This window comes from Pleurodeles waltl, chromosome 1_1 (assembly GCF_031143425.1).
Source record: "Pleurodeles waltl isolate 20211129_DDA chromosome 1_1, aPleWal1.hap1.20221129, whole genome shotgun sequence".
Lineage (NCBI taxonomy): Eukaryota > Metazoa > Chordata > Amphibia > Caudata > Salamandridae > Pleurodeles > Pleurodeles waltl.
In genome coordinates, this window is record NC_090436.1 from 162859804 (window position 1) to 162886361 (window position 26558).

The following is a 26558-nucleotide window of genomic DNA, read 5'->3' on the forward strand; positions in this document are numbered from 1 at the left end:
CACCCTGGATCTAACAAAGGGGTATTGGCAGATCCCATTAAAAGCAGCCGATAAGGAAAAGACGGCCTTTGCGTCTAGATGATATAGTTATATACAGCAAGACATGGACAGATCATCTAGACCACTTAAGGGCGATCTTACAGGCGTTAAAGGAAGCTCACTTAACAGCTAACCCTGAGAAGTGTAGGTTAGGATTTACGACAATCAGATATCTAGGATATGTCTTGGGGGAGGGAATGGTTCGTCCCCAGATAGAGAAAGTAGACGCTATCCAACAGATACCATTACCAAAGTCAAAGAAGGACGTACGGGCTTTCCTCGGTCTAGTTGGTTATTACCGGCGGTTTATCCCACAATTCTCAACAGTGGCAGAACCTCTTACCAACTTGCTAAAGAATTCCTCTCCCAAAACTTTCTCCACGCTTCCCGCAGTTGCCTGCCACAGTTTCGAACAGTTAAAACAAAGAAAAGAAAGAGAAAAGAATGTAAAGAAACAAAAATCCAGCCAAAACCAAAGTTAAGCGGACAGGTCTGGGTAAGACAGAGGACAGAAAGAAAGAAAAGGGCAGAACCTCAGGGAAAGGAAGAAAGAGAGAAAGGAACAAGTAAGAAGAAAGAAGAGAAAAGAGGAATACAGAAGAAAGGAAAGGAAAGAGCCGAAATCGGGGACTAAGAGAGAGAGAGAGAGAGAGAGAGAGAGAGAGAGAGAGAAGAAAGGGGAAAAAAAGTAATTGTACTTAAACACTTACCGGGCCTATTTTTCTTCTGTCCCCACATGCTTCCCGAGAGGCCTATGGAGAAAACAGAAAGAAGAAGACGAGATTAATCCAGCAAGAGGGGAAGAGACGTCTACCACAAGCTTACTCACCATAAAATGCTCTAGAAACCAAAATAAATCTCACGTACCTATAGACTCAATCAGTCTTGTGTGCTTGATCTCGGTCATCCTACGACACTGTTTTATCGAAACAAGTTGGGAAACGCTAGGTGGTAAGAAGTTTGTGGATCCCTGCATGTTCCTGTAGTTTATGTCACAGAAATTCAAGGAAAAATAGTGTTTTAATCAGTGTTTCACATTTGCCCGTATTCTGGGTAAAGAAACATTGGGAATCCACACAAGTGATACCTCCCTGAACTCTCCTTGATGTCTACTTTTCAGAAATGCCTGCGTTTGATAGGTTTCCCTAAATGGTTCCAGATCCCAGGATTAATTAGTACACTCACCTTAGTTATCATTATCGCCACAATACGTTGTGGGCCCTTCCCTGTTGCAGGCACTTGGCCTACCCACACAAGTGAGGTACCATTTTTATCGGGAGACCTGGGAGAATGGCAGTGGAAGGAAGTTTGGGGCTCCTTGCAGATTTTAGAACTTTCCATCACAGAAATGTGAGGAAAATGTGTTTTCAGTCAGAGTTTGAGGTTTGCAAAGGATTCTGGGTAACATAACATGGTGAGAGCCTCACAAGTCATCCCAACCTGGATTTCCCTAGATGCCTAGTTTTAACAAATGTACAGGTTTGCTAGATTTCCATAGGTGCTGGCTGAGCTACAGCCCAAAATCCACAGCTAGGCACTTTGCGAAAAACTCATCCGCTTTCAGTGGAAAAACTTTGATGTATCCACGTTGCGTTTTGGGATGTGTCCTGTTGGGGGCACTAGGCCTACCCACACAAGTGAGGTACCATTTTTATTGGGAGACTTGTGGGAATGCTGGGTGGAAGGAATTTTGAGGCTCCTCTCAGATTTCAGACCTCTGCAGCACCTACATTTGAGGAAAATGTGTTTTAGACAAAACTGGAGGTTTGCAAAGGATTCTGGGTGACAGAACCTGGTGAGAGCCCCACAAGTTACCCCATCCTGGATTCCCCTAGGTTTTTAGTTTTCAAAAATGTAACGGTGTCGGCTGAACTAGAGCTCAAAATCCACAGGTGGGCACTGTGCAAAAAACACATCAGTTTTCAGTGGGAAAATGTGATATATATCCACATTGTGTTTTGGGTCATTTCCTGTTGAAGGCACTAGGCCTATCCACACAAGTGAGGTACCATTTTTATTGGGAGACTCTGGGAAACACAGAATAGGAGAACAAGTGTTAATACCAATGTCTTTCTCTGCATTTGTGCCTTCCAAATGTAAGACAGTGTGAAAGAAAGTAGTCATTTTGAGAAATGCTCTATAATTCACTTGCTAGTATGGGGACCCCCAAATTCAGAGATGTGCAAATACTCACTGCTTCTAAACTCCATATCTTGTGCCCATTCTGGAAATATATAGGTTTCCTTGATACCTATTTTTCACTCTTTATATTTTACCAAATGAATAGCTGTATACCCGGTATACAATTAAAGCCCATTGCAAGGTGCAGCTAATTTATTGGCTTTGAGTACCGTGGGCTCTTCGTGAATGTTAGAAATTGGGTCTTTAGTTGGTAGTCAGTTTACACCCTGTCCAAGTAGGGACCTTTAGTCTAGCTAGGGTGAGGGAGATACACAGCTCAGATAACCCCTGCTTACCACCCTTGGTAGCTTGGCACAAGCGGTCAGGCTTATCTCAGGGGCAATGTGTAAAGTATTTGTACAGATACACACACATTAACACAGTGAAAACACCAGTTTAGAAAAAATAGCCAATATTCATCTAAATCAAGCGAGATCAAAACGACAAAAATCCAACATACTCAAGGAAAGAAAAGAATTTTAAAAGTAAAAAGAGTCTTAATCCATAGAAATCAATGGCTGCGTTTTAGCACAAAAGTACCTTGTATGCATCTTTCGGCGGAGAAAGAATTGATTCATAGCCTCACTTGCGAGTAAGGAATCAACACATTTCTTGCTTTTCTGATGCACGCCTGCCCGAATTCATCTTTACAACAATCGCTACAGGCACGTAATCCACTCCCATTACCTGTTGTCATCAGACAATCTACCATGATCAATATTGGAGTTTTCGCGTACTTGGGGCAGGGAACACAATGTTGAGGCCATATTCTAAGCAGTAGTTTGGATTTTTAATCGCGCTGACAAGTGTCTAAATACATGTGAAAACATTACAGAATTTGAGAAGTAGGTTACTCTCTTTGCTTTTTTCGGTCGAGCATAAGCATACGGCCTCTTATATACATTTGCTTGCTTCAGTGTCATCTAAAAATCCTTCCTCGCTAGTGGTCAGTCATGCCTGTTAGTCTCTCCTTTTTCTCTTTAGGAGCAGGGACCAACTTCTGTATATTTACACTTTGTCCTGCTTATCTGGTTTTTAGGGGACTTTTTTTCTTAGTTTCCTGCTTGTGTTTAGAAAAGCTTCTCTTTTCATTTGCAGAGCATTCTTGTTCTCAGTTTAGCTTAGCTGTAAACAAGGCTATAAATCAGTCTGTTATCTTGCACATTTGTTCTTTGTGGGCTCTCTGCGACCCTCTCTCAGCTGCCTGGTTCCTGCCCTTCCTTGGTTTTTCTTTACCGAGTGTGCCTGCCTCCAGTCTCAGTGATGAGAGGGAGGGCAGAGGCCTGCTTGTTTATTTAATTACTTGTTTATTTACCAATGCTAAGGTAGCCCAATCCAAAGGTATTGGAGGACTTACATAAGTACCAGCTACATCACATAAGGACATATTCATTTTTTTGGAGGCACGGGGAGATTAAGTGATGTTGAGCCGACACTATGAGTCAAACCTGGGTCCTCAGTTCCAAAGCAGCTCTAGTCCTTGCGCCCCACCTTCTCCCTCTTGTACCAGGTTTCCAAAGCATTCCACTTCTTTTCATTGTTGCAGCACGGCATGCCGCGCTTTATGTTTACACAGGGTAGCCACACCTTTCGTTGGTTCTGCACAGCTCGACAACCTCCATTTTTTTAAATTGAATTTCTTGTTTTCTTTTGTTTCTCCCCTCCACGCTCTAGGGCCCTTTCCAAATATTTTTTGGTATTGTGCAGAACTCGAGAAACATGTTTTTTTAAGAAATGCACATAACGATATTTTTTCATCTACTTAAAAGTATGTTGGTGATTAAAATAACATGCACCGTGACCGTGCAATGTCATTGGTTTCTCAAAGATACAGGTTCTACTATTTTTTAAATAAAACACTGCATTTCAAAGTAATAAAATGGAACAAAGTAATTTCGAATTTTTCGGTGCAATAGAAATTTCAAACTGCCAAATTGTTTTTCACATTCCTTTGTTGTATATAAAGAAGCAGGGTTCCTTAAAACTCAATGCACAAAGGCAAGTTTCACCTATTTTTCAGTTTTTCCCTTAAACCACAAGTAAGCTTCAACAATAGTGTGAGCAGTGCACACAATGATGTGAGTTGATCTAAGGATACTTTTTACCTCTTGCTTTATATTTTCATAGTTGAATATATCGTAATAGCATTTTTTTTTATAAAAAAAATGATAGCGTAAATAAGTAGTCCTTCTAACCCACTGTTTGTTCTGCTTTCATAGCTTGTTGGCAGGCTGTAAATCTGGCTTTTTATTACTCTCTCTAAGGCGGCAGAACTTGCACACTTCCCATTTATTTGTTCTGCTTTTTTTAACCCACACATGTGTACCTTAGGGAGAGCGTATTCAGCAGCGTGGGAGAGGGAGGGCAGGGCATAGTGACTTTCTGGGCTGGAGCACTAGGGGTCCTTGACACATTCCCAGGTGGTCTGCAGGCCTAGTATGACAGAAAGGTACTTCTTCAGCTGGGGCCTGACAGAAACATGTGTGTTTTTCCATTTGTGCAGCAGTTGTAAAAACACTTCAAAGTACCTTGTACAACCAGCAGCTTTCCGGTGAAAATAAAAGCGTCAATATAACTCTGGTAATTAATGTACCTGCTGGAGAGAGATGGGAGTTTTGTCTATGTGCAGTTTTGACTCATCTAAGGTATTGCAGATGGTTAATATGCCTGATACAGACAACGTGTGCCATACAAAGAAAATGATTTTATTGCATAGCACAGTGGGTGACTGCTTTTGTCACAGAGATTCTTTTGTTAATGTGCAGTTCGTAAATTGCAATCTTAATCTAGCACAGTGAGCTATGAACTGCCATCAAACAGCTGCATGCAAACTGCATGGCACAATTAGAAAGTTTGTTTATTTCCCAGCCTTTCATTATCTTTATGCTGCTAAAAAAAAGGCTTGCTTGAGTAGGAGTACATTTTTATTCTTAAAGTCAATGCTAACCACTGTGTTATGTTCTGAATCCTGAGTGTTTGCTTCTCCAGGCCAAGCACTCTTAGAAAAAGCCTACCATTGTGGATGACGTGTGAATTCTACACCTTGTTGTCCCCTGTAAAGTGTTCTGACACCCTATGCTATATAAGGCCCTGCTATGTGACGTGCTATAAAACAAATGAAATACATGTCACAGAGAGGCTATGGAAACATGAGAGGCCCATATGGTTTTACTTCCTTTACCCATCACATATTTATGTTAAAAAGCTTTCTCAGATCTTTTGTACCTACAAAATAAAAACAGAAATCACTTGTGAAATGTAGAATCTGACCTGAAGGATCAGCTTTGCTAAATAAAAAACAAATATTGAAGCGTTAGTCACTAAGATGCAGCAGCAACCTTCTCATGATAAATTTTTTTATTTATTTTCGCATGTTTTCAATATAAAATAATTATATAATTAGTGATTTGAGTTTGTGTATTTTTTGTAAATTACTGTTTTCAAGTTTGAAATTTAAATTGTTCAATTTTTTTGGTGGTCCCCAGCTTCTAGTAGTGATCCATCGGGCGTCCTCAAGAGTCAAAAAGTTGGGAACCACTGATCTAACGTTTATACACGGCCGCTGGAATTATGTGGCAGAAAGGACCAGGGGCAAGAAAAGTCCACTTAGGCATTTACAATGCTCATAGTTGTAACTCAAGCAAACGCGAGACCTATTGCATTGCAAATGCTTGTGTCCCAATACTGTCAAGTGCAGAAACAACTACTGTGTGAATCTTAATCAAACATTTTCAACCCAGAGTTGTGTTACCTTTGAAACAAGCAACTTAGTTTAACCGGTGCCTACACATAGTAAACTTGTTGGTACAGTCATTAATTATAATGGTTATTCCCCACGGTTTGTTCTTTGAAGTCAAATATTAATTCACTAGGCATCCTAGTCGCCTGACTTACCCTATTGATGCCGGCTTAGCACTTTGCATTTTGATTGTATTACTGTTTTATGTATTTATATTACGCATTGCTTTATCTTTGTCTCCTGTATTTGCATACAATTTCATTGACATAACATGGATACATTCAATGACAACAGGGATGCAATTCTTGAGGAAATTTTTCAAACAGGCACTGGCCCATCTACCAGCCATAACACACTGATTAAAAAAGAGGGCTTGAGAATGAAATTTGTTAAACTTGAACACCTCAAAAAACAAGAGCTTTCAAGATGGTGGGATTACACCATCTTACAAAAATACATCGACAACAAACAAATTCCCAGGGGCTTACGTGTGATTCTATTCCCCTCATTCGAAGACCTCAGTCCTGAACTCCTAAAGGAGTGGGAACACCTTTTGGTTACCTCTTCATTTGGTATGATGGACATACTAATCAGGGATGCCCGGGCCAAAAGAGAGAAACTTATTGAGGAAATTCTTACCTTGGAAAAATAAATTAAAGAAATTAACTTACCTGAGGCCAAAGAAAAAAACTATAGATTTCTTAAGGAAATATTACTTAAACACGAAGAATACATCAAAGAGAAAAAAACACGTAAACTTAAGAGGGATGAAGGGGACTATAAGAATGGGAGGGTTATCACCTACTCGCGGAAATTTTATAACATTAAACTAGATAGACAAGATACCTCTTCACACCCACCTGACAATGGGGCCACCTCCACTTACTCTACAAGTGAAACAGATCTTTCTAGCACCTCTAGTATCAGTGGAAGTGACACTTGCATCTCCACACTACAAACTACAATGTCAACCACTCACAAATCGCCTTTTTTAGTGGAATTAGAGAGATATAGAAAGGGCCAAATATTCAACCGAAGGAGAGAGGATTCTCACACCAACACATTAGGAGAGGCAAGAGAAAGACATACAGACACAACAAGAGAAAGAGAAGGGGTTACAACGAAATCTACCACCCGCAATCAGAAATGACTGACTCTATCTCGAGTACTAATAATGAGATTTCTATTGTAAACCTGACAAACATTGAATTGAATATGCAACAAATAAATATTTTGAGCAAAGGTGTGGGTTTTGTGCCATCATCTTTACCTAACTTCACTGAATTGCATATAAATCTCTTCAAATTCATTCGTAAATGCAAACTTGGAAACATTTTTTAAGGTAGACCAGCGCAGACTAATTTCACTGCTCCTGTTCCCTGTCCCATTAGTAACATCACCATTAAAGACTTGAAAGACATTCAGACCCTTCTCTCTTTAGAATCTCTGTCGGACATACCTCCATCTTTCACAGATATCACATCACATCTAAACATTGACCCTTATACACACCTTGACAGTGGTCTCAAGACCTCCTCGAAATTTACTCCTAATCTAGGTAGCGATAATGTCATTGACATCTTTTACAGATGAGTCACGGCTGACTTCTATCAACTTGAGGACCTATATCGCTCAGGACATAAACACAGCACACACAACATCACCATCCCTGAGAGAGAAGCCCTTCACTCCCTTGCTCAGAACAAGGATTTAATCATCAAGGAGACCGACAAAGGGGGGAACATTGTGATCATGAACAGATCTGATTACATCAAGGAAATTGACCGGCAACTTAATGATGCCACTGCATACTCTACCCTGTCACACAACCCCTTGGCCAAAGCTAATGAACGCATAATGCACACACTATCCACATGGAGAGACAAATGTCTCCTCACGGATTTGGAGTTTAAGTACATCTACAATCCAACCCCCACGTCGCCATGCATCTACATTCTACCTAAAATACATAAACCAGGTCCATTTCCGCCCGGGAGACCTATCATCTCAGGAATTGGCTCACCGACGGAAAGAATTTCTGAATACATTGACCTGTTTTTACAACCTTTGGTCGTCAATCTCCCTTCCTTTATCAGAGATACCAAGGATCTCCTCAGCAAACTTAGTGATTTTGAGTGGACAGAAGGGCACATTCTAGCAACCCTAGATATCACCTCACTATACACTTGTATACCAAGGGACAAGGGTCTACTTGCTATCCAGCACTTTCTTGATACACGTGAAGCTTCACTCCTAGAAAACTCTAATATGCTTTTAGATCTAATAGAGCTAGTCTTGGATAACAACTTTTTTGTCCATGAAGGCACGTGGTTTAAACAGATCCAAGGTGTGGCAATGGGGGCCAAATTTTCCCCCTCTTTTGCAAATTTGTACATGGGTTTTTATGAATGGCAACATATATGGAGAGAGTGCCCACCTGACTTGACTCAACACATACTATACTGGGGCAGATACATTGATGACGTTTTACTGTTTTAGTCAGGTAGCTTGGATACATTTGACCTTTTTTTTACAACATCTCAACACCAACTCCTTTAACATCACTTTTACTGGGGAACACAGTACGTCACATGTCAATTTTTGGGACCTAACACTCTACATAAGAGGTAATGAAATCTGCTCTAAACTATACAGAAAACCTACAGCATGCAATGCCATCTTACATGCTAACAGCTCACACCCTGCCTCTCAAATCAAGGCCATTCCCTATGGAGAGCTCCCCAGGATCAGGAGAAACTGCAGTGAAGATACTATTTTCCATGAAGAATCCAAAGTAATGAACACACGATTCTTACAGAGGGGTTACTCACCCAGTACACTATCACGAGCTAACAACAGAATACAGCATGTTAAAAGATCAGATCTGCTGGTTACCTCCACTAACAAGAATAAACCACCCAGACCTCCATCCTTCATCACCCCCTACAATGCACTCAGTTCAAACATATATAAGATTCTTCATAAACATTGGTCCTTTCTCCTAGCAGATGGATTCCTTAAAACCAGCCTTCCTCCCAAACCTAACATCACGTATAGCAGGGGACCCGCCCTTCGAAATCACTTGTGTCGCAGCTTTCTGCCACCTGAACAAGTAAACACTTGGTTACCAACGGCCCCACATGGATCCTACAAATGTGGGCATTGCAATATTTGCTGCTTCATCAAAGATAAACTTACCGAGTTCCAATATAACTCACCAGTTACTTACAAAATCAATAAATTCATTAACTGCAACACCAAATTTGTAGTGTACTGCATAATCTGCACTTGCAGTCTCATCTATGTGGGGAGCACTATCCGACCTCTTAAGGAAAGATTGCAAGAACACATCAGGGCCATCCGCAATAATAGTGTCAACTACCCCTTCGTGGTCCACTACAATGCCAAACATAGACAGCAAGAGATACTGGGCATCAGTGTACATGGCATTGATACAGTGAACTCACTACCCAGAGGCGGTAATAAAACGCTACGTCTTAGGCAATTAGATAGCAGTTGGATTATTAGACTCAGAGCTGTGGAGGAGAGCATTAACATCGACAATGATCTATACACCTTTCTTTGAAACTCAGCTATTTACAAACACTCATCTCCATATATTTTATACACTAGGATGTATTTATCTGTGTCCAGCTATAACTTCTGTTCTCTATATTAGCAAGTTCTGTAACTTACAAGATGAATCTGTAACCCACTCATCTTGGTCTTGTATAATGTTTATTGTTCTGTATACTTTTACATTGTTTGATGGTAGTTCATACCACCTTTTGTGTATTTTGTATTATGCCTTACTTTGTTACAATGGTACTTCTAACAAACCACAATTGTATTATATATATTTCTCTGCATGACTCTCACGTCTGATATCCACACTCCTCTCCTTTTCTGAATGCCTCCATTGCTCGTAGCACTAGTCTCTATATGTACTCACTCCGTTTCAAAATGGCCCCCACTTTGGGCTGCTCAAACTGCTCGGCGTCTCAATTAGAGTCTTTTTACTATTTCGACTCTCTCTTGCCTGAACCCAACAGCCTTTAAAAATATTAGTCGCCACACATAACTTGAGGTAAGGTACTGCCAGCGCAGGTGGCTTGTCTCACTACTTTCTCCAACTTACGGGTAACTGACGCGTTTTTATGCGTCCCCTGACTGACCTTTCTTCATATTTTGACTGCCATCCAACAGAGAGCGCCTCGCCTCACATGCCATTCACACATTGCGCTGCCTTTCACTTTTGACTCTTTACCTTTTCTGCTGTGCTGCTTTCTTGCAACACCTTTTGGACAATAATAATCCTTACGATGCACAGACCGCATTTTACATCCTGGCTGCCATGGTACACGAAGCGCCGCCGCTCACACGCTGATTTCACCTTGCGCTCCATTTTACCTTTTGCTCCATACCACTTCTGATAATAGCATATAACAGGAAGAATTCACATCGTCACATGGACCTTATTGGGCTTAACCCTGGAGTAACAACTTCCAAAATAACAGGCTTTATTTTAATTTTAATTTTAGTTTATTCCCAGCTTAGGTATACAGTTCTTTCTCTTACATTACACCAACCGGTAGGGTTTACTCCTTATAGGGGCCACTGACTCTTGGTCTCCCGGGTTGGCCAACACATGTTTTCAGTACCACACCTACTCAGATTCCAATCTTTCCTCCTGCGTAATACCTTCTTTACACTAATTTTTATTCTTTGTTGTTTATACCCCAGGCTTATCATGGCCATCATTTGCCAATACTATTTGACTTCTCCAAAGGACTCATGACTACCAGCAGCTTGATATATGCACCTTTCGTGTTCACATATACGTTTTATATACATCTGAAGGTACCTTACCCCCTTTTAATCACTCTTTACTTTCTACTTTTTACTTTTTTCTTTTTTTTTTCTTTACACTATTTATAGATCTTCCACCCACATAACAACACACTTCGCATCCCCCTTTTTCTTCACTACTAGGATTTAATGTTTGCTAAAATTTAAGGCACATGTACTGTATCACACATTGTGGACACGGTTATGACAATCTCACCTCGCATGATGTTGCCGATTTATCCCACTCTAGACTGACTTGGTTGCCTTTTTCTTCTTGAACGTGATTTAATTAGTCATCTATAAGGCCTATTGAGGTATTCACACCACATTCTGGTCGTCACATTAACTATACGCAACCCTGCACTTAATTCACACAACACTATTGCACCTTCGCTCGGATTGTTCTCTTTACCTCTGTACAAGGAATCTTAGACGTTGTGAATTCACCTTGTACAATTACATTATACCGACATGTATGTATTTTTCATCTATGTTTCCACAGCCTTGACAAAGTCTTGAAGACGAAACACGTGTTGGCTGTTTTGCTGTATGGACTTATTGTTACATTTGAACATCCTATTGTAACTCTGACCATTTATCACCATCTGGCCGCTCTGGACATATGGTCATTTTGTACAACGCAGTCTCTTGTTTGAGATTTCTACTTTCTACCTGCACTTATAATAAATATCTACACATCATCTTCCAAGAACGAACTTTCTATTAATTCTTGAACAGTATCAGGATTCATGTTACTGGTGTGCCCTGGCCACTCTTCTTTCAATTAATTCACTAGGCCCCTTAAACACTAATAAAAGCACAGAGTTATCCAACCCAGGGAGAAAAACCTATTTTGGAAATAGGACTGACAGTTATTACAGCAGTGCCTATAAACCACTTCCAGAGTTAGCTGTTAAAACACCGTTTTGATAGGTCTAGTCACTGCGCAAGCCTCACACGGGCACATCTGACGGGGGAAAGGTGGAGGCTCACCGGCGATGGCCATTCCAAAATGGAAACATGGTTAAAAGTTATTGCAAGAACATTTGGCGGAATGCTATCTTACTTCAAAATGTTACGAAATTATGTCTAGTTTTTATTAATGAAAAATATGTATTTTAATAAATAAAACAATGGAATGTTTTCTAATATTTTCGAAAAATAATTCTACTACATTTTCGCTGATTTTCGAGCCAATATATGTATTCTAGATTATAAGTGAATAAATCATTTTTCCTCTCCTTTTATATCAGAATTATATTTCTCAGAGAGCATTTTGGAACTTCAAGATGGCTACCCGTTAGTGGGTGGGTAGGCTTCACATTTCAAGCGCCAGCACAAGTCGTGCTCTGGACTGCATGCAAATCACGCTGCTGTTGCTGTGGGGCTGCGGCCTCTGGAGTTGGGGAGTTGCTTCCCGCGCTCGGAGCTGAACCGCGGGCATGGACGTTTCCGAAACAGCCCCGGAGGAAGAAGAAGAAGCTGAAAACTGGTTGTGCAGGGAACCCGCGGCGATCGGTGCCACGCCCAGTAGAATTCTGCTCCGCACACAATGTAAATAGTAGTCTCAGGTCTGACAGTGGCTTGAGGTTTTATTACTAAATACTATTAAAACTAGCTGTTGAGGATATTTCACTGCACAAGGAGCCTAATGACTCTTGATCCTGTTTTGTGCCGTGCCTATGTTTTCGTGAGCATGTTGTGCGTTTCATGTGATTGACTTTCCCTTCCTTGACCTCTTTTTATCGAAAGATTAGTGCTGGAATTGGAAAACGTATGCGGGAACCCATAAATTGGTGGTCAGTGTGAGCCATTGGAAAGGGTGTGGTGTCACGAGGGGTGGAACTTTAAAATCAGAGTCTGACAGTGATTTTTATACATTTAAAAAAAAGAAATGGGCGACAAAGCCAAACGTGACATTACATTTGTTCTAGGGCACTTAATTGGCTACAAAAAGGCTGTAGTTTGAAAAAGCTTACAGGTTTAAGACACCTGATGCAGAGGTCTTTGTGCGACCAGCAATTTCGAGGGAATTATAATAGTGGTAGGGTAACCTTAGTGTTTAACACAAGGTTCGAGGAGAGTTCTGTGTTTTGTCCAGTCACAGTTTTGTCTCATAAGGTAGCATAGACGGTTAATGTGCCTGATACAAAGCACATAGTGTAGCATACAGATCACAGATTTGTATTTGTTTAATAGAATTCAGTGGTCCCCAACCTTTTGAATCCTGAAGACCCCCACCGAATCACTACTGGAAGCCACCCCCCTCAACCAATTTGTACAATTTAAATTTCAAACATTAAAACAGTAATTTGCAAAAAAAATACAGGCACGAGAACACACCAAACAAATACTCGAATTGCTAAAGATATAATTGTGGTGGCGATAGGAATAAAACCATAAGGGCATCTCATCTCGCCTTAGCGCCTCTGTCACATGTAATCCATTTGTTTTATAGCATCTCTCATACAGGGGCTGCTCCTCCATTAGGTTGGAGGAGTGTTGCCACCCTGCTAGCAGCTGCAAAACCTTTCAAAGAAAAGGATAATAAACTATGTTTATTATCCTTTTCTGTGAAAGGGCAGGGCCTTGGGGGTGACATGCACTAATAAAATGTATTATCCTTTCCTTTAAAAAGGGGCAGGGCCATGGAGTGAGGTGCACTGAGGGGGAGTGTACAGCACTCCCCCTCACTGCGCATGTATGTTTGGCTGGCCGTCTTGTGGCGGCCAAAAACACATGCGCACAGGGCGCTCCCAGCCAATCCTGATGCTGCTCAGAGCAGTGTCAGGATTGGCTGCAGGGCAGGCTGGGAGCTGGTGCCTGCGTGCAGTAGAGGAGCCACGTGATGGAGGAGGTACGTTTTTTTTTTTCTCCTTAATTTAGTTTTTATCCCCCTTCACCCCCCGCGAAAGTGTAGGAGTCACATGTCATCCTTGCTGGTAGGCATTTTCTAAGACTGCTGGGTCTGGAGAAGCACAAACTCGGGATTCAGTGCATAAAACAGTGGTTAGCATTGACTTTAATAAAAATATATTTCTATGCAAGCAAATCTTTTTTTTTTTAGCAGCATAAGGATAATGAAAGACCGGGGGAAAAACATAACTTTCTAATTTATGCCATGCAGTGTGTATGCGCGTCTTTGATTGCAGTTCATAGCTCACTGTGCTAGATTACTATTGTAACTTATGAACTGCACAGCAACAAAAGAATCTGTGCGCCAAAAGCAGTAACCCACTGTGCTATGCACCTAAAATACTGGTCTTTGCATGATATATATTATTTGCAGCAGGCATATTAACCCTCTGTGCTACCTTAAATGAGTCAGAAGTGCCACTAGACAAAACTCCCATCTCTCTCCAGCAGGTACATTAATCACCAGAGTTATCTTGGGACTTTTATTTTTGCCCGAAAGTTGCTGGATGTACATGGAACTTTGCAGTGCTTTTAAAACTGCTGCACAAAAGGGGTAATAAATATAACAAACACGCATGGAGATGCCCCAGCTGGAGAAGTGCCTTCCTGCTGGCCCAGGTCTGCGGACCCCCTGGGAATGTGGGTTGGGAACGGCTGATAAAGATAGTTAAATGAGCTACTGCTTTTGAAACGGGAAATAATTTTGTTACTTGCAGTTTATAACATGCAATCCTTTTAGTATAACACAGTGATCTATTTATTTTCTTTGTTGCTTGCAAACTGTATGTCATGAGTTTAGATCCTTATTGTTTTTTCCTCAGTCTGTTGTCATTCTAAGTCTCCAGGACGAGTTCCTTTGGGAACTAATAAAGTCTTGTTAGTACAGACTACCACAATCTCTGCTTTTTGTCTTATATCCTGACTTTGTGTTTCTCCCAACCATTTACTCTTAACATATAATTTTTACAAGTATGGACAATATGTGATTCCTACCCTTTACAACCCTCATTAATTCATTATCCTGTACATTTATTTACTCATTTTTATGATATATTGCACTTCTGTGCATGATTTAAAGCGCTCAGACACAGTACACTAGGATGTGTAGCGCTGTAAAAGAATAAAAAAAAGTAGCTGCCATCTACATCATTCTGTGTTATTACTTTCACACACAGATACATCTTGCATTCTTATAGTACATGCACATCTCTTACATATCGAATTGAACAAAGTTAGAACCCTACCTCCAAGTCATAGTTTCTCTAAAGCAGTGGTTCCCAACCTGTGGGCCGGGGACCACTGGGGGTCCGCGAAGCCTCCTCAGGGGGTCCGTGACTGCTTAGAAAATGTAATAATATTAGGTTCCAACTATCAGTAATGACTCAGTGGGGGTCCCCGGATTCCAGTAATGATTCCGTGGGGGTCCCCGGGCTGCAGTATTGATAAAATGGGGGTCCACAGAAGTCAAAAGGTTGGGAACCACTGCAAGTGCTTGTGGAATGATAAGCTGTGTGGCTTTGTTTCTTTCCCTTGCATTGCCATATAGGTAATAGGCTCCAGATAGGTCCCAGCCAAGGGGATAAATGAACAAAAGAAGGGTTAATGGCCCTTTAAATCAGGCCTTTGTTTGTATTGAATGAAGTGTCCATTTGGGTGCGGTAAGTGGCAACATTTGGAAAAGATAAAATATGTGTGGTAGGATGGTAATTTTAATGGCTGCGATTCTGCCTTGCCAGGAATAACCGTTGCTCCCAGCTATGGATGTTGGTTTTGACCTGTTTTGCCAGGGCGCTATAGTTGAGAGAGATGGTTTTGGAAATGGAATTTGCTAGTTGGATCCCTAGGTATAGGATGGAAGTAGAGGCCCATTCAGATGAAAGCGGGTCCTTAGGGAGGTTTCGGTTGTGGGGGAGACAAAGAGGTTTAGAATTATATATTGACCTTGAAACCTGAGAGAGTTGCAAAAGTCTGCACTTTTGTGACCAGTGCTATAGGGAGAGATATAAGAGGGTCTGAAATGGCCAGGCATACATCATCAGCATAGAGGCTGATAAGGTGTTGTTCACCCCCACACATTATGCCAGAGACATCTGGGTGGGCCCGTAGATGTTGTGCTAGGGACTCCATGTAGACGGCGAAAAGAAGAGGGGACGGGGAGCATCCCTGTCCAGTCCCTCATTGAGCAGAGAAAGATAGGAAGTTGAGTCCATTAAAACGCACTGCTGCTCTAGGGGAGCTTTATATGCTCCTGATCCACCTAGGAAACTGAGCGCTGAAGCAAAGCAACTCCAGGGTCCTAAGCAAGTATGGTAAGCGAACTCTATCGAATGCCTTCTCTGCATCTGTTGAAAGAAAAAGGGCTTCTCTTCCCGATCTTGAGGTTTTGTCGATCAGATAATATATCTGCCTCGTATTATCCCCACACTGGTGCGTCATTATAAATCCTGCCTGGTCCAGGGAGATCAAACCTGCCATAACAGGGTTGAGGGGGTGGGCTAATACACTAGTAAATAGTTTGACATCGATATTATGGAGGGAAATAGGCCTGTAGGACCCACAATGTGTGTGGTCCTGACCTGGTTTGGGGATAACTGTTATGGAAACTTCCAGCATGCAGTCTGTAAAGGATCCCATTGTTGCAAAAGAGTCGAATAGCTGCATGAGGATTGTAGCTAGTTTATAGAATTTTGGGGTGAAGCAATCAGGGCCTGGGGTTTTTATTAGTATAAGCCGGGCTATGGCTGATATCACTTCCTCAATTTGTATAGGTTTATCAATGGCATCCGCTGCATGTGGTAGGGTAGGGCAGTGGAATGTAAGGTAACCAGTGGCGTCCTCGGGAGGCCCCATTTGTGCGGCATATAGTGATTTGTAGAAAGTATGAAGGGCATCAGCAATTTGTGTATCAGAGTGGACTTCCGTGTTAGAAGTGGGGCGGATTGTGAATATAGAGCCTGGGTGGATCTTGGCTCTCACGTGATGGGCCACCATTTTCTTAGGATGATTACCTCCTAGGTACAACTTGTGTTTCAGGCAGACAAGTGTATAGGCAGCCCTAAGACTAACCTCTTAAGCAGCAGGTGTGTTTTCTCAAGCTCTCTCCAAACCTGTGGGGCTCCGGTGCTCTTATGAATCCCCTCTTTTTCCAGAGTCTGTTGTTTCTCCTTCTGGAGATGTTTTTTTGTGGCAGATAATGTAACAAATTCTCCCCTGACTACTAATTTTAGAGCTTTCCAGAGGTAGAATAGAGCAGTCTTTGTTATTAGTCTGAAAATAGTCAGCTATAGTCTTCTGAATAGATGTGACTGTCGAGGGGGACTGGAGTAGTGTGCCTTTCAGGTACCATCGTGGTGTGTTCCACCAAGTGGGGCCGATGCTTAGGGTGAGGGTTAAGGGTTCAGGGTTCATGATCTGAGAGTGACCAAGGGGAGATATCAGAGTCAGTATTTGGAGTCTGAAGAGCAGGGGTTGCTAGGATGTAGTCGATTTGGGTGTAGGATTTGTGCGCTGCTGAATAATGAGTGTAGTCCCTGGTGTCATGATGTTCAGTGGGCCAGACGTTCATCAGGCCACGATCCATTAAGCCAGCTGCGGCACTGGGATGATATCGCCCCAATTTGGTCTGAACATTGGGCAGAGTGGTCAGGGGCGTTGTCCATTACCTTGCTTAAGTCACCCACTATCAGGAGAGCTGTATCTGGGGTCTGTAGTAAAGGTGTGAAAGCGTTCAAGATAAATGCCTCTTGGTGAGCATTTGGGGCATTTATGTTGGCTAGGGTGAATTGGAGGGTCCCCAGTCAGAGTTGGTAAGTGAAAAATCGGCCCTGGATTTCAGACACTTTGGAGATTATGTCACCTCGAAATTGAGCAGAGAACAGAATAGCCACTCCCCTTTTTGTGTGGAATTGGAGGCCCACTGCTGTTGCAGGAACCATCATGAATGCATGTGGGGTGTATCTTTTGGTAATAAATGAGTAGGCATATGTCACTACCTGAGCGCTCTAATAGATAGAGGATTGCTTTCCGTTTAGTAGGGTTGTTGAGGCCTCTGACATTGAGGCTCATAATTGAAATTTCCAGGGTGGCTGGTCAGAGAAGTGTGGCAATTGGTCCCGTCATTAATAGGGTTATCGAATTGTGGGGTCCATGGTATGGCCAATAGCGTGCCCTGTTCTGAGATGGAACTGTACTACTGTGCTGCGTTAAGGAAAGTTACCCAAACTATATAATGGAAAGAACATTGTGTGTAAGCCAATACGTTAAATAAGTCCATCAACAATGATAGTCATCATAATTGGTCTGGTTGATAGAGAAGGAGGAACCAAACATCTGAATGAGAGGCTCAGAATTGTTGTACAGTGAGAGGTAATGCAGGTATGCCCTTGACATCAGTAGCCTCCCCCTCACCCCTGGCTTCTTGGTGTCCCCGGATAATGTCTGTAGTACTGAGAGTCTCTCTTTGTCCATGGTTGCAGGGTCAGGCTTGGCATCAGTAGGAGGACTTTTGACATGCTGCCAGCGAAATGCTTTACGTTTCTTGGTGGCTGGGGATCTGTCCTGTGTGCCTGTAATGGCAGGTTCTGCAATGTTGAATGTGGTGCAGGCCCCTTTAAGCGATCGGATTTTGAGCAATTTCCTGTCAATGTGAAATATGAGTCAAAAGGTGTGGCCCCAGGAGTATGTTATTCTAGCTTTACATAACAGGGTTGTGATGGGGTGAAATTCCCTGTGTTTCTGTAGGGTGATCGCTGATAAGTCTTGATATAGTATGGGCGTGTGTCCCTGGAACTGAACCGGGTGGAGCTCAGGAGCTTTGCGGAGTATGGTCCCTTGTCTGGAAGTCGTGGACACAGGTCAGGATGTCTGGTGGGGGTTCCATCCGGTCTGGGGGGCCCACTCGGTAGATGCGATTAAGCTTGAGGTCTGTGTTCACAGAAGCATTTAAAATGAGTCGGAATAGGGCCCCTACATATTCCTTTAGTCCAGAGCCTTTAACGCGTGTTGAGAACCCCTGGATCCACATTTTGTTCTGTCAAGAGTGGTTTTCTATGTCCTCGGGAATTTTAGCTCAGCGTGTTGCTCCTTGAAACGTAAGACCTCTTGCTGCAGCATATCGAGCTTCATCTTGCCCAGTTTTGCGGTCCTCTATGGCAAGACTCTATCACCGACCTCCTCCAAGTTGCAGCAGACTTCACATATGTCTGCCAAGAGGTCATGTTTCACAGCATGGGGACCGTCTCTGAGGGAAGGAAAAAAAACCTCCAAGAATGACCTCGTCACTGGCCCTTCGCTGTTTTCTCCTCCGCCGGGGTGGTCCATGTCCTGTGTCGGAGTTTTACTTTCGCCTGATGTTCTGGTAGATCTCTCTTGATAGCATGTTCCCTGAGGGTTTGGTCCTTTTTGGCCCTGGCCGCTGACATGCTGGAGAGGCCCAGGTTGGGAGACGTGGAACGGGCGTAGGGAGTCCGCTGCTGGAGGCTGTGGACACGACCTGCTAGGTCTGTAGGGTCTCCGGGGCAGCACTGGACAGAGGGAGCGTGTCCCGTGGGGTGGGTGCTCAGTTATGTCGCCTCTCTCCACTTCACAAGTGGCGGTAGGGACCCATCACTCTTCCAAGACCATGTGCAGGGAAACCCTTGAGATACACTGTGGGAGGGGTAAGGGGCCTGGTGGTTTGGCAGTCTGGGGAGCAAAGGTGCACTGAGTGTGAGCCAATGTGGTGTTCCTGAATGAGGTGCCTCCAAGACCCCACCAGTGGGAGCAGGGCAGAGGCCAGTGTAGATCTAGCGGAGAAGCAAACGGACGTGGTGCCTCGCCGCCTCAAACCCTCGAGCGGCTGGAACAAGGTCGGTTTATGTGGGGCGGATCCCTTACTCTGTGCTGGCAGGCTGGGGAATGTTTTCACAGGTGCTATAGTGGCTGCCCACTCACTGAAGATGCACTGGATCAGCAGCTGTGGTGGCACTGGTGAGGGTGGTCGTTTTTTTTTTTTTGGTTGCAACCTCTCACTTCACCGCTGGTCGTAGTAGCTCCAGGCAGCGCTGCGCAACCTACCCATTCCGACGGGGCAGCTGCAGGTCTGGGGCCTGCTCCCCTGACACTCCGGCCCCCCCAACATGCAGAATCTGTCTGTTGGTTGAGCCCTAAGACCCAGTGCACAAGATTCTCGCCTCAGATGGGGGCAGTATAATAGTCCCCAGGTGCCACTTACTTGTTCCCACGAGCCTGCCAGGCCCGGTGAAACTGCTGGTCACCACTACAGCATGGCATCCGCAATCTCATGGCTCTGCCACAGGCGTCGGCCTAGGCTTGGTGTGTGGGGATCCAGCCGGGTCCAGCGATGTATGTGTGGGAGCGGGTGGTTTCAGGAAGCTGGGGAGTCCAAGTTGAGTAGGAGGATGGAGGCAACTGGTCGCTGAAGATCTGCAGGGACAAAGAGACAGAAGAAAATGCCTCATCCATCTGCCATCTTGGCCGCGCCCCCCTTTTTCTCCATTTTATTGTCCAAATCTACTGTAAATTTATTCAGCATATTACACATCCTATCTTCCAAGGAATTATCTATCTCCCCCAGAGTATGGGCTTTTGACGTAATGTCCTAGAATCCCAACTAACAAAATCCCTTAAATTAGAAACTAATCTTCTCAAATCTGTAAATATCTAAATAAAGTGTCTTGACAAAAAATCTACTCCTATCTCTGCTATCTCCTTAATTTATTTCTAATCTAACAAGCCCTTCACCTTATGACCACAAACTGCCTTCTCTGAGGAAGAAAACACCATTACCGTTGACTGACAATTGCTGTTTGACCCCAGTCTGGCATAACACTGCTTTTATTGACTAACCGTGTAATATTCATAAAGTTAAAATATGTCCGTCATGCATGTTGTGTATGCCAAGACACCCAAGTCCCTCTTCACTTTTACTAAGGGTAATTAACCTAAATTCATCAGAGGCCAATGCGACTGGCTCTTAGTATTGCAGTGCAGCAGTTCCGCTGTCGGCCCTTTTTTAACCCCAACCTTGAGGTTTAAAATTCTTAATATTATTTATTTGGGAGAAACGGCTGAGTGTGTGGTGTCTGCGTGTATGAATGTGTGTGTACTTGTGTGTATTCGTCTGTGAGTGTTGTGGTGTATGCGTGGTTGTATGCATGTGAGTGCATGTCTGTATGTTACAGTGAGTGCGTGTATGTCCATGTGTATGCATGTGAGTGAATGCATGTGTGGATGAGTGTGAGTGATTGCGTGTATGAAAGTGGTGATGCATGGGTGTATGTGTGGTGCGTGTGGGTGTGTGTGTGTGCATGATTGTGGGGAGGGGGTGGGGGCACATGGGCGGGGGTGATGGTGTTAAGTGATTGCTGGGTGGGGGAGCCTTCTACCGGTGACAGGGAAGGAATTCCCTGTCACCGGTAGCCCTACCGCCATGCTTTTTGTGGCGGGGGTACCACTGCCAAAACCATGGTAGTAGGCTGGCTCATAATACCGATGACAGTCATGTGTGGACTGCGGCGGTTCATACCACCATGGCGGTATGAGTGGCGGTATACACTGCCAGCCTGTTGGCGGTGATACCGCCACATTAACAGGGTCAAAATGAGGGCCTATATTATTTAAAGGGGCTGCTGTGAGTAGTGGCAATAAAGGAGATTGCAGTAATGTTAGCCTCCAATCTTGACATAAAATCCAGTTTTGAGTTCAAAATGTCATTTTTTGAGTTTTGAGAATGTGCACTTGCAAATCAGAGTATTTGCACATCTAATTGAAACATTGTTGCTCAATCATCCTTATTAATCGGTGTTGGTGTCTTAAAACCTTGCACCAACAAATGATTGGCAGCACCCCACACCTAGCAAATTGAATACATTGAGCTGTAAAATACATGCACTGCACTATTGTATTTATTATGGCCATATTCAAAGAATATGCTGCTTCCATTTAGAAAGCCAAAGTAAGATACTATTGTGAGTAAAGCTGCTTGGGTACTATTATTTCTAAGTATAATTTTAGGAGTTGCATCAAATTACAGTAAAAGACTCCAAAAATTATGTTCCTTTCACTTTAATGGGAGTGCTATACAGATAATATTGTTTTGCTTGAAGCAGTGAAATTCCTTGCAATGATCCTGCATTTGTGCCTGGTTTAGCCCATGTCGAAAAGAAGGACTGCAGCTACCAAGAGCCAATCAGCTAGGAAGCCCACAGCCAAACTACTGTGAACAGTGTTCTTAAATAGCATGTCTTAATAGATGCCTAGTGTATACGTTGACAGCGCCATCCTAAATAGCAGAACATTTTAAAGTTTTAATACAAAACATTCAAAACCTGAAGCAACTCAATTTATCTGGTAAAAAGAACATATTTAAGGGGGGAAGCCACTTTTCACACGTGAATGCCCCCATTACTTTAAATGTTTGTTTACATTGTTATCTTTTTAACGCCTTCGCTGCTAGGCCTTTCCTCCTCAGTCCTGAGCCCTTGTTTTTGCTTTTTGGGATAGTTTGTGCTAGGGCTCCATAACTTTTTTTTCTACACAAGGTACCCACGCCAAATTTGCGTCCTTTTATTCCAACATCCTGGGGAATTTAAAAATACCCAGGGTTTGTGGAATCCCCTGGAGGGGACCGAAGAAATAGGTACAATATAGCAACATTTTTAGTTTTTGGACAAAAATAGGGAAAAAGTGCTCCAGATGAAAGTGTCTGCTTTTTTCTTCCTAAAAATGGCATCCACAAACGGTTTACTTAAATGAAGTCACCAGCTTTCAGGAGCATCCAGAGTTGAATGAAAAAAACTAATTTTGTACCACCGTTTTGGCATTTTTCTAAGAGGGAGCCTATTTTCCCAATTTTTGGTGCTTTCAACCTACTTCCAGTTTGTGGTGGAACCAGTGTGAAACACATGGATGATTCAGAAAAACTATATGTTTCTGAAAACTAGACAATATTCCAAATTCAGCAATGTGTAATATGTGTAGATCCCTCAAGGTTTTCCCAGGGATTTCCTAAGGAAAATAACTGTTGAAAAAAAAAGATATTGAAAATTAGGAAGAAAATATTGGCATTTGTGACAACATTTTCATCTGTAACTTTTTGTCTTATGGCAGATTGCCAAAACAATATACCATTACGTCAGCTAGACCCCCCTCTGGTTTTGGGGATGTGTAGTGTTTGTAGGTTCTTCAAGAACCCAAGGTACCCAGAGCAAACAGCTGAGCTGCACCATAAAATGGGTTTTCATTAAGTACCGAGTATAGACCAATTCCTACAGCAAAATAGGCAGAGTGAAAAATGGGTATCACAGAAACTTATGTATTTCTGAAATGGACAGAAGATATAGAGTTTAGGAGCAGTTGTTATTTCTACATTTCTGAATTTGTGGGTACCTGTACTAGAAAATGATTAGGAGAGTATTTTTCAAAATGTCATCTTTCTTATACACTGGTTTACATTTGAAAGGCACAAATGCAGCAAAATCAAATATTTAATAACAAATGTTCTGCTATTCTAATCTCCCACAAGTCTCCCGATATAAATGGCACCTTACTTGTGTTGGTAGATCTAGTGCCTGCGACAGGAAACGGCCAAAACCTAACACGAACAAGGTGCGTTGTTCCACCCAACACTGACCCTCTGTTCCCAGTGTGCTTGGCTCTAGAGTTTGGACCCTAGTTCAGCTGCCACTCAGGGAAACCTGGCCAGTCTGTACATTTTTGTAAACTAGACACCTAGGGGTATCCAAGATGGGCTGTCTTGGCATGGCTTTCGCCACGTTTTATTACCGAGAATCTCCTGCAAACATGAAACTTTGACAAAAAATTACATTTTCCTCACATTTCTGTGATGGAAAGTTCCAGAATCCATTGGAGGGGGGCACAAACATCCTTCCACCGGCATTCCCCCATTTTTCCCGAGAAAAATGGTACCCCCACTTGTGTGGGTATAGCTAGTGCCCCCAACAGGGAACTGCCCAAAATGGAATATGGATACTGTGCATTTTTCCACCCAAAACTGACCCTCTTCTCCCAGTGTGAGTAGCTCTAGATTTTGGACCCTAGCGCAGCTGCCGCCCAGGGAAACCTAGCCGCCCTGATCATTTTTGAAAACTAGACACCTAGGGATATCCAGGATGGGCTGACGTGCATGTCTCTCGCCCCAGAATCCCTTGCAAACATTAAACTTTGGCAAAAAAAAAAACACAGTTTTCTCACATTTCCATGGTGGGCAGTTCTAGAATCTGCAGGAAGCCACAAACGTTATTCCACCCAACTTTCCTCCAAGTCTTCTAATAAAAATTGTATCTTACTTGCGTGGCTTGGCCTAGTGCCTACACCAGAACAAATCAAACCAAGATCTAGGAGGTTCCCTTTGTGAGAGACAAGTGGGGAAGCACTGGGTGGTACAAATTTTGTGGTTTCCTTCAGATTCTGGAAGAATATGGCACAGAAATGCAAGGAAAATGTGTGATTTTAGTCAGATTTTGTGGATTGCAGGGCACAAGAAGCACACCACCCTGTGCTCTACTAGGTGTCTAATTTACTAAAATATCTAGAGTTGGTAGATTTTCCCTAGAGATAATATACACCCTGGCAGAGAAAGACAGAAAAGACAAATATTAGTGCACAACCATCTATTTTTCAAGTACACACATACTGGTTGGATTTGGCATGAGGGTGATGGTTCAATAATTACAATTTTATTAAGAGATTTCACAAAAATGAAATACACCTGTCATTAATTTAAAGGTAAAAAAAACTGAACCAATGACTTGCATCTTGTGAGCTGTAAAGCCACATGAAAGCACCAACTGCTTCACACACCTTTCCTATGTGACACACACAAGACCATTTCTGCCACCAGCCGCAGGCCCAGCACATTACAACACACGCCAGCAGACAATGTAGAGACAATGTGCACCCGGGCAGAGAAAGACAGAAAAGACAAATATTACTGCACATCTATCTATTCATCAAGTACACACACATACTGGTTGGATTTGGGACGAGGATGAGTGATGGTTCAACATATAACATTTTATTAAGAGATTTCACAGAAATGAAATACACTGTTAATAATTGAAAGGTTAAAAAAACTGAACCAGTGAGAGACAGCTGATGAGCTGTAAAGCAGCGTCAATGTACCAACTGCTTTACAGTCCGTTCACACACCTTTTATACGTGACATACACACCCATTCATGCCGCCAACCGTGGGCCAGGCACACTACAACACTTGCCTCAACAGGCAGAGCCATTCAGAGGCCCATGAATTTCATACGCCCATATGCCAGCTGGCAGCTGAGGAACTGTGTGGACTGGCATTTAGCTAGCAGTGTGTGTAGTGACCAGCAGCAAATTCACTACTCACACACTACCAGCCAAGCGCCCATCCACTCACACTGCCATTCAAGCGCCCTTCCACGCACACCGCCAGCCAAGTGCCCGTCCATGCACACCGCCAGCCAAACATCGTCCACGCACACCGCCATCACATCTTCTTTTTTGTAAAAAAAATAAATAAAAAAAATACACAAATCAATTGGAAGTAAATACAAAACTACAAACACAACAGCTCGAACTAAATATATCACGATGTTTGGCTAATGCCAACTGTGAAACAACAAAAAATCTAAAACAGTACAGACCAGGCAAATCACTTTTACCCTCATGGTTGCGCCCAAAAATTCATTTGCGTGCGGTACAATCCAAAACATACGTGCACACACAGTCCAGGTTTAGAAGGACACTCGGGGCAGTGCACAAGATTCTCCTTCTGCATGCCTCTTCGCATACAGACTCTACATCTTCTACAGGGATTGTTTTTTTGAGTGTGGGAGGAATGTAATCAGCAAAGTGGCGATCTTTCAATCTAGTTACATCCTCCACCAACTCCAACTCTATGAAGACTTGCCGTTTCCACTACAACAAGGCTGCCTGTTACAGACCTCCTGAAACTGAACAAATGTCGTCTTTGACTCCTGAGAACAATCCTTGAAGACATCCAAAGCACTGAAGGTTGCAAGATTAAACAAATGGATTACCAACATTTTATTCCAAATGTAAACCTTATGAACTGCAGTATAAGGTTCCAACCTCGGATCTACTCTATCTACACCACCCATATGCTTATTGTTGTCTAAAATGCACAAAGATTTGCACACTTCAGCAGCCTAACCCCAATCAGTCACAAGTGAAGAACTTTCATCATGGATGGTAGTCAGCATATAGACATCCCTCCTCTGTAAATTTCACAACGAGCAGTGGAAGGCACTGCACTGTCCCCTCTCAAGGTTTTTACAAACAGGCTCCTTTGGTTAACCTTAACGGTTAGAGCAGACTGTGCCACAAGCGTCCACTTGGAAAAATTCCCTGAACAATTGCACACCAGTGTAGAAGTAATCTATTTATAAATGGTGACCTTTGTTTAAAAGTACTCTACCAAGTTCCCACACAATTTTCACACTAACTCCAAAATTGGACAGACAACCAGGGGGTTCAATAATGGAGTCCCTACCAGTGTACACTTGGAAATTATGGACATATCCTATTCTACTCTCAAACTCATCTAGAGACATTCCTTTTCCTAGAACACAGATCTCTGAAAATCGATCTACAAAGTGATCAAGGACAGACCACATTTTAAAAAGACTGTCACAATCAGGGTGATCTTGTGACAATGTTTAAGCTTTATCAACAAAATGCAGCATATGAGGCAGAAGCAAATACTGATCAAAACTGATGATTGCAGGAAATATGGCTGATACCATCAAGGGACTGGTAGACCAATATGAAGACAGCGACGGCTTCCTTTTCAAGCCCATCAAAATAGTTAAACG

At 42.8% G+C, this 26558-nt stretch overlaps 1 protein-coding gene and 1 long non-coding RNA gene across 3 annotated transcripts in view; one reads left to right on the forward strand and one right to left on the reverse strand.

Moving 5' to 3' along the window:
* LOC138280749 (uncharacterized) overlaps window positions 1–26558 on the reverse strand; it is a 67091-nt gene that overhangs the window by 39763 nt on the left and 770 nt on the right. The window contains exon 2 of the long non-coding RNA XR_011200883.1: window positions 750–791. This is a non-coding gene — a long non-coding RNA (uncharacterized lncRNA). The remainder of the gene's footprint in view (window positions 1–749; window positions 792–26558) is intronic.
* Window positions 12145–26558, forward strand: part of POLI (DNA polymerase iota) — a 208294-nt gene continuing 193880 nt past the window's right edge. Inside the window, exon 1 of one of the 2 annotated variants that reach the window (XM_069219507.1) lies at window positions 12145–12361. Coding sequence is in view for 1 of the 2 variants with exons in the window: in XM_069219498.1 (XP_069075599.1) it covers window positions 12250–12361 (112 nt within the window). In the remaining variant the exon portion in view is untranslated. The remainder of the gene's footprint in view (window positions 12362–26558) is intronic. The other variant, XM_069219498.1, reaches the window with a different exon arrangement.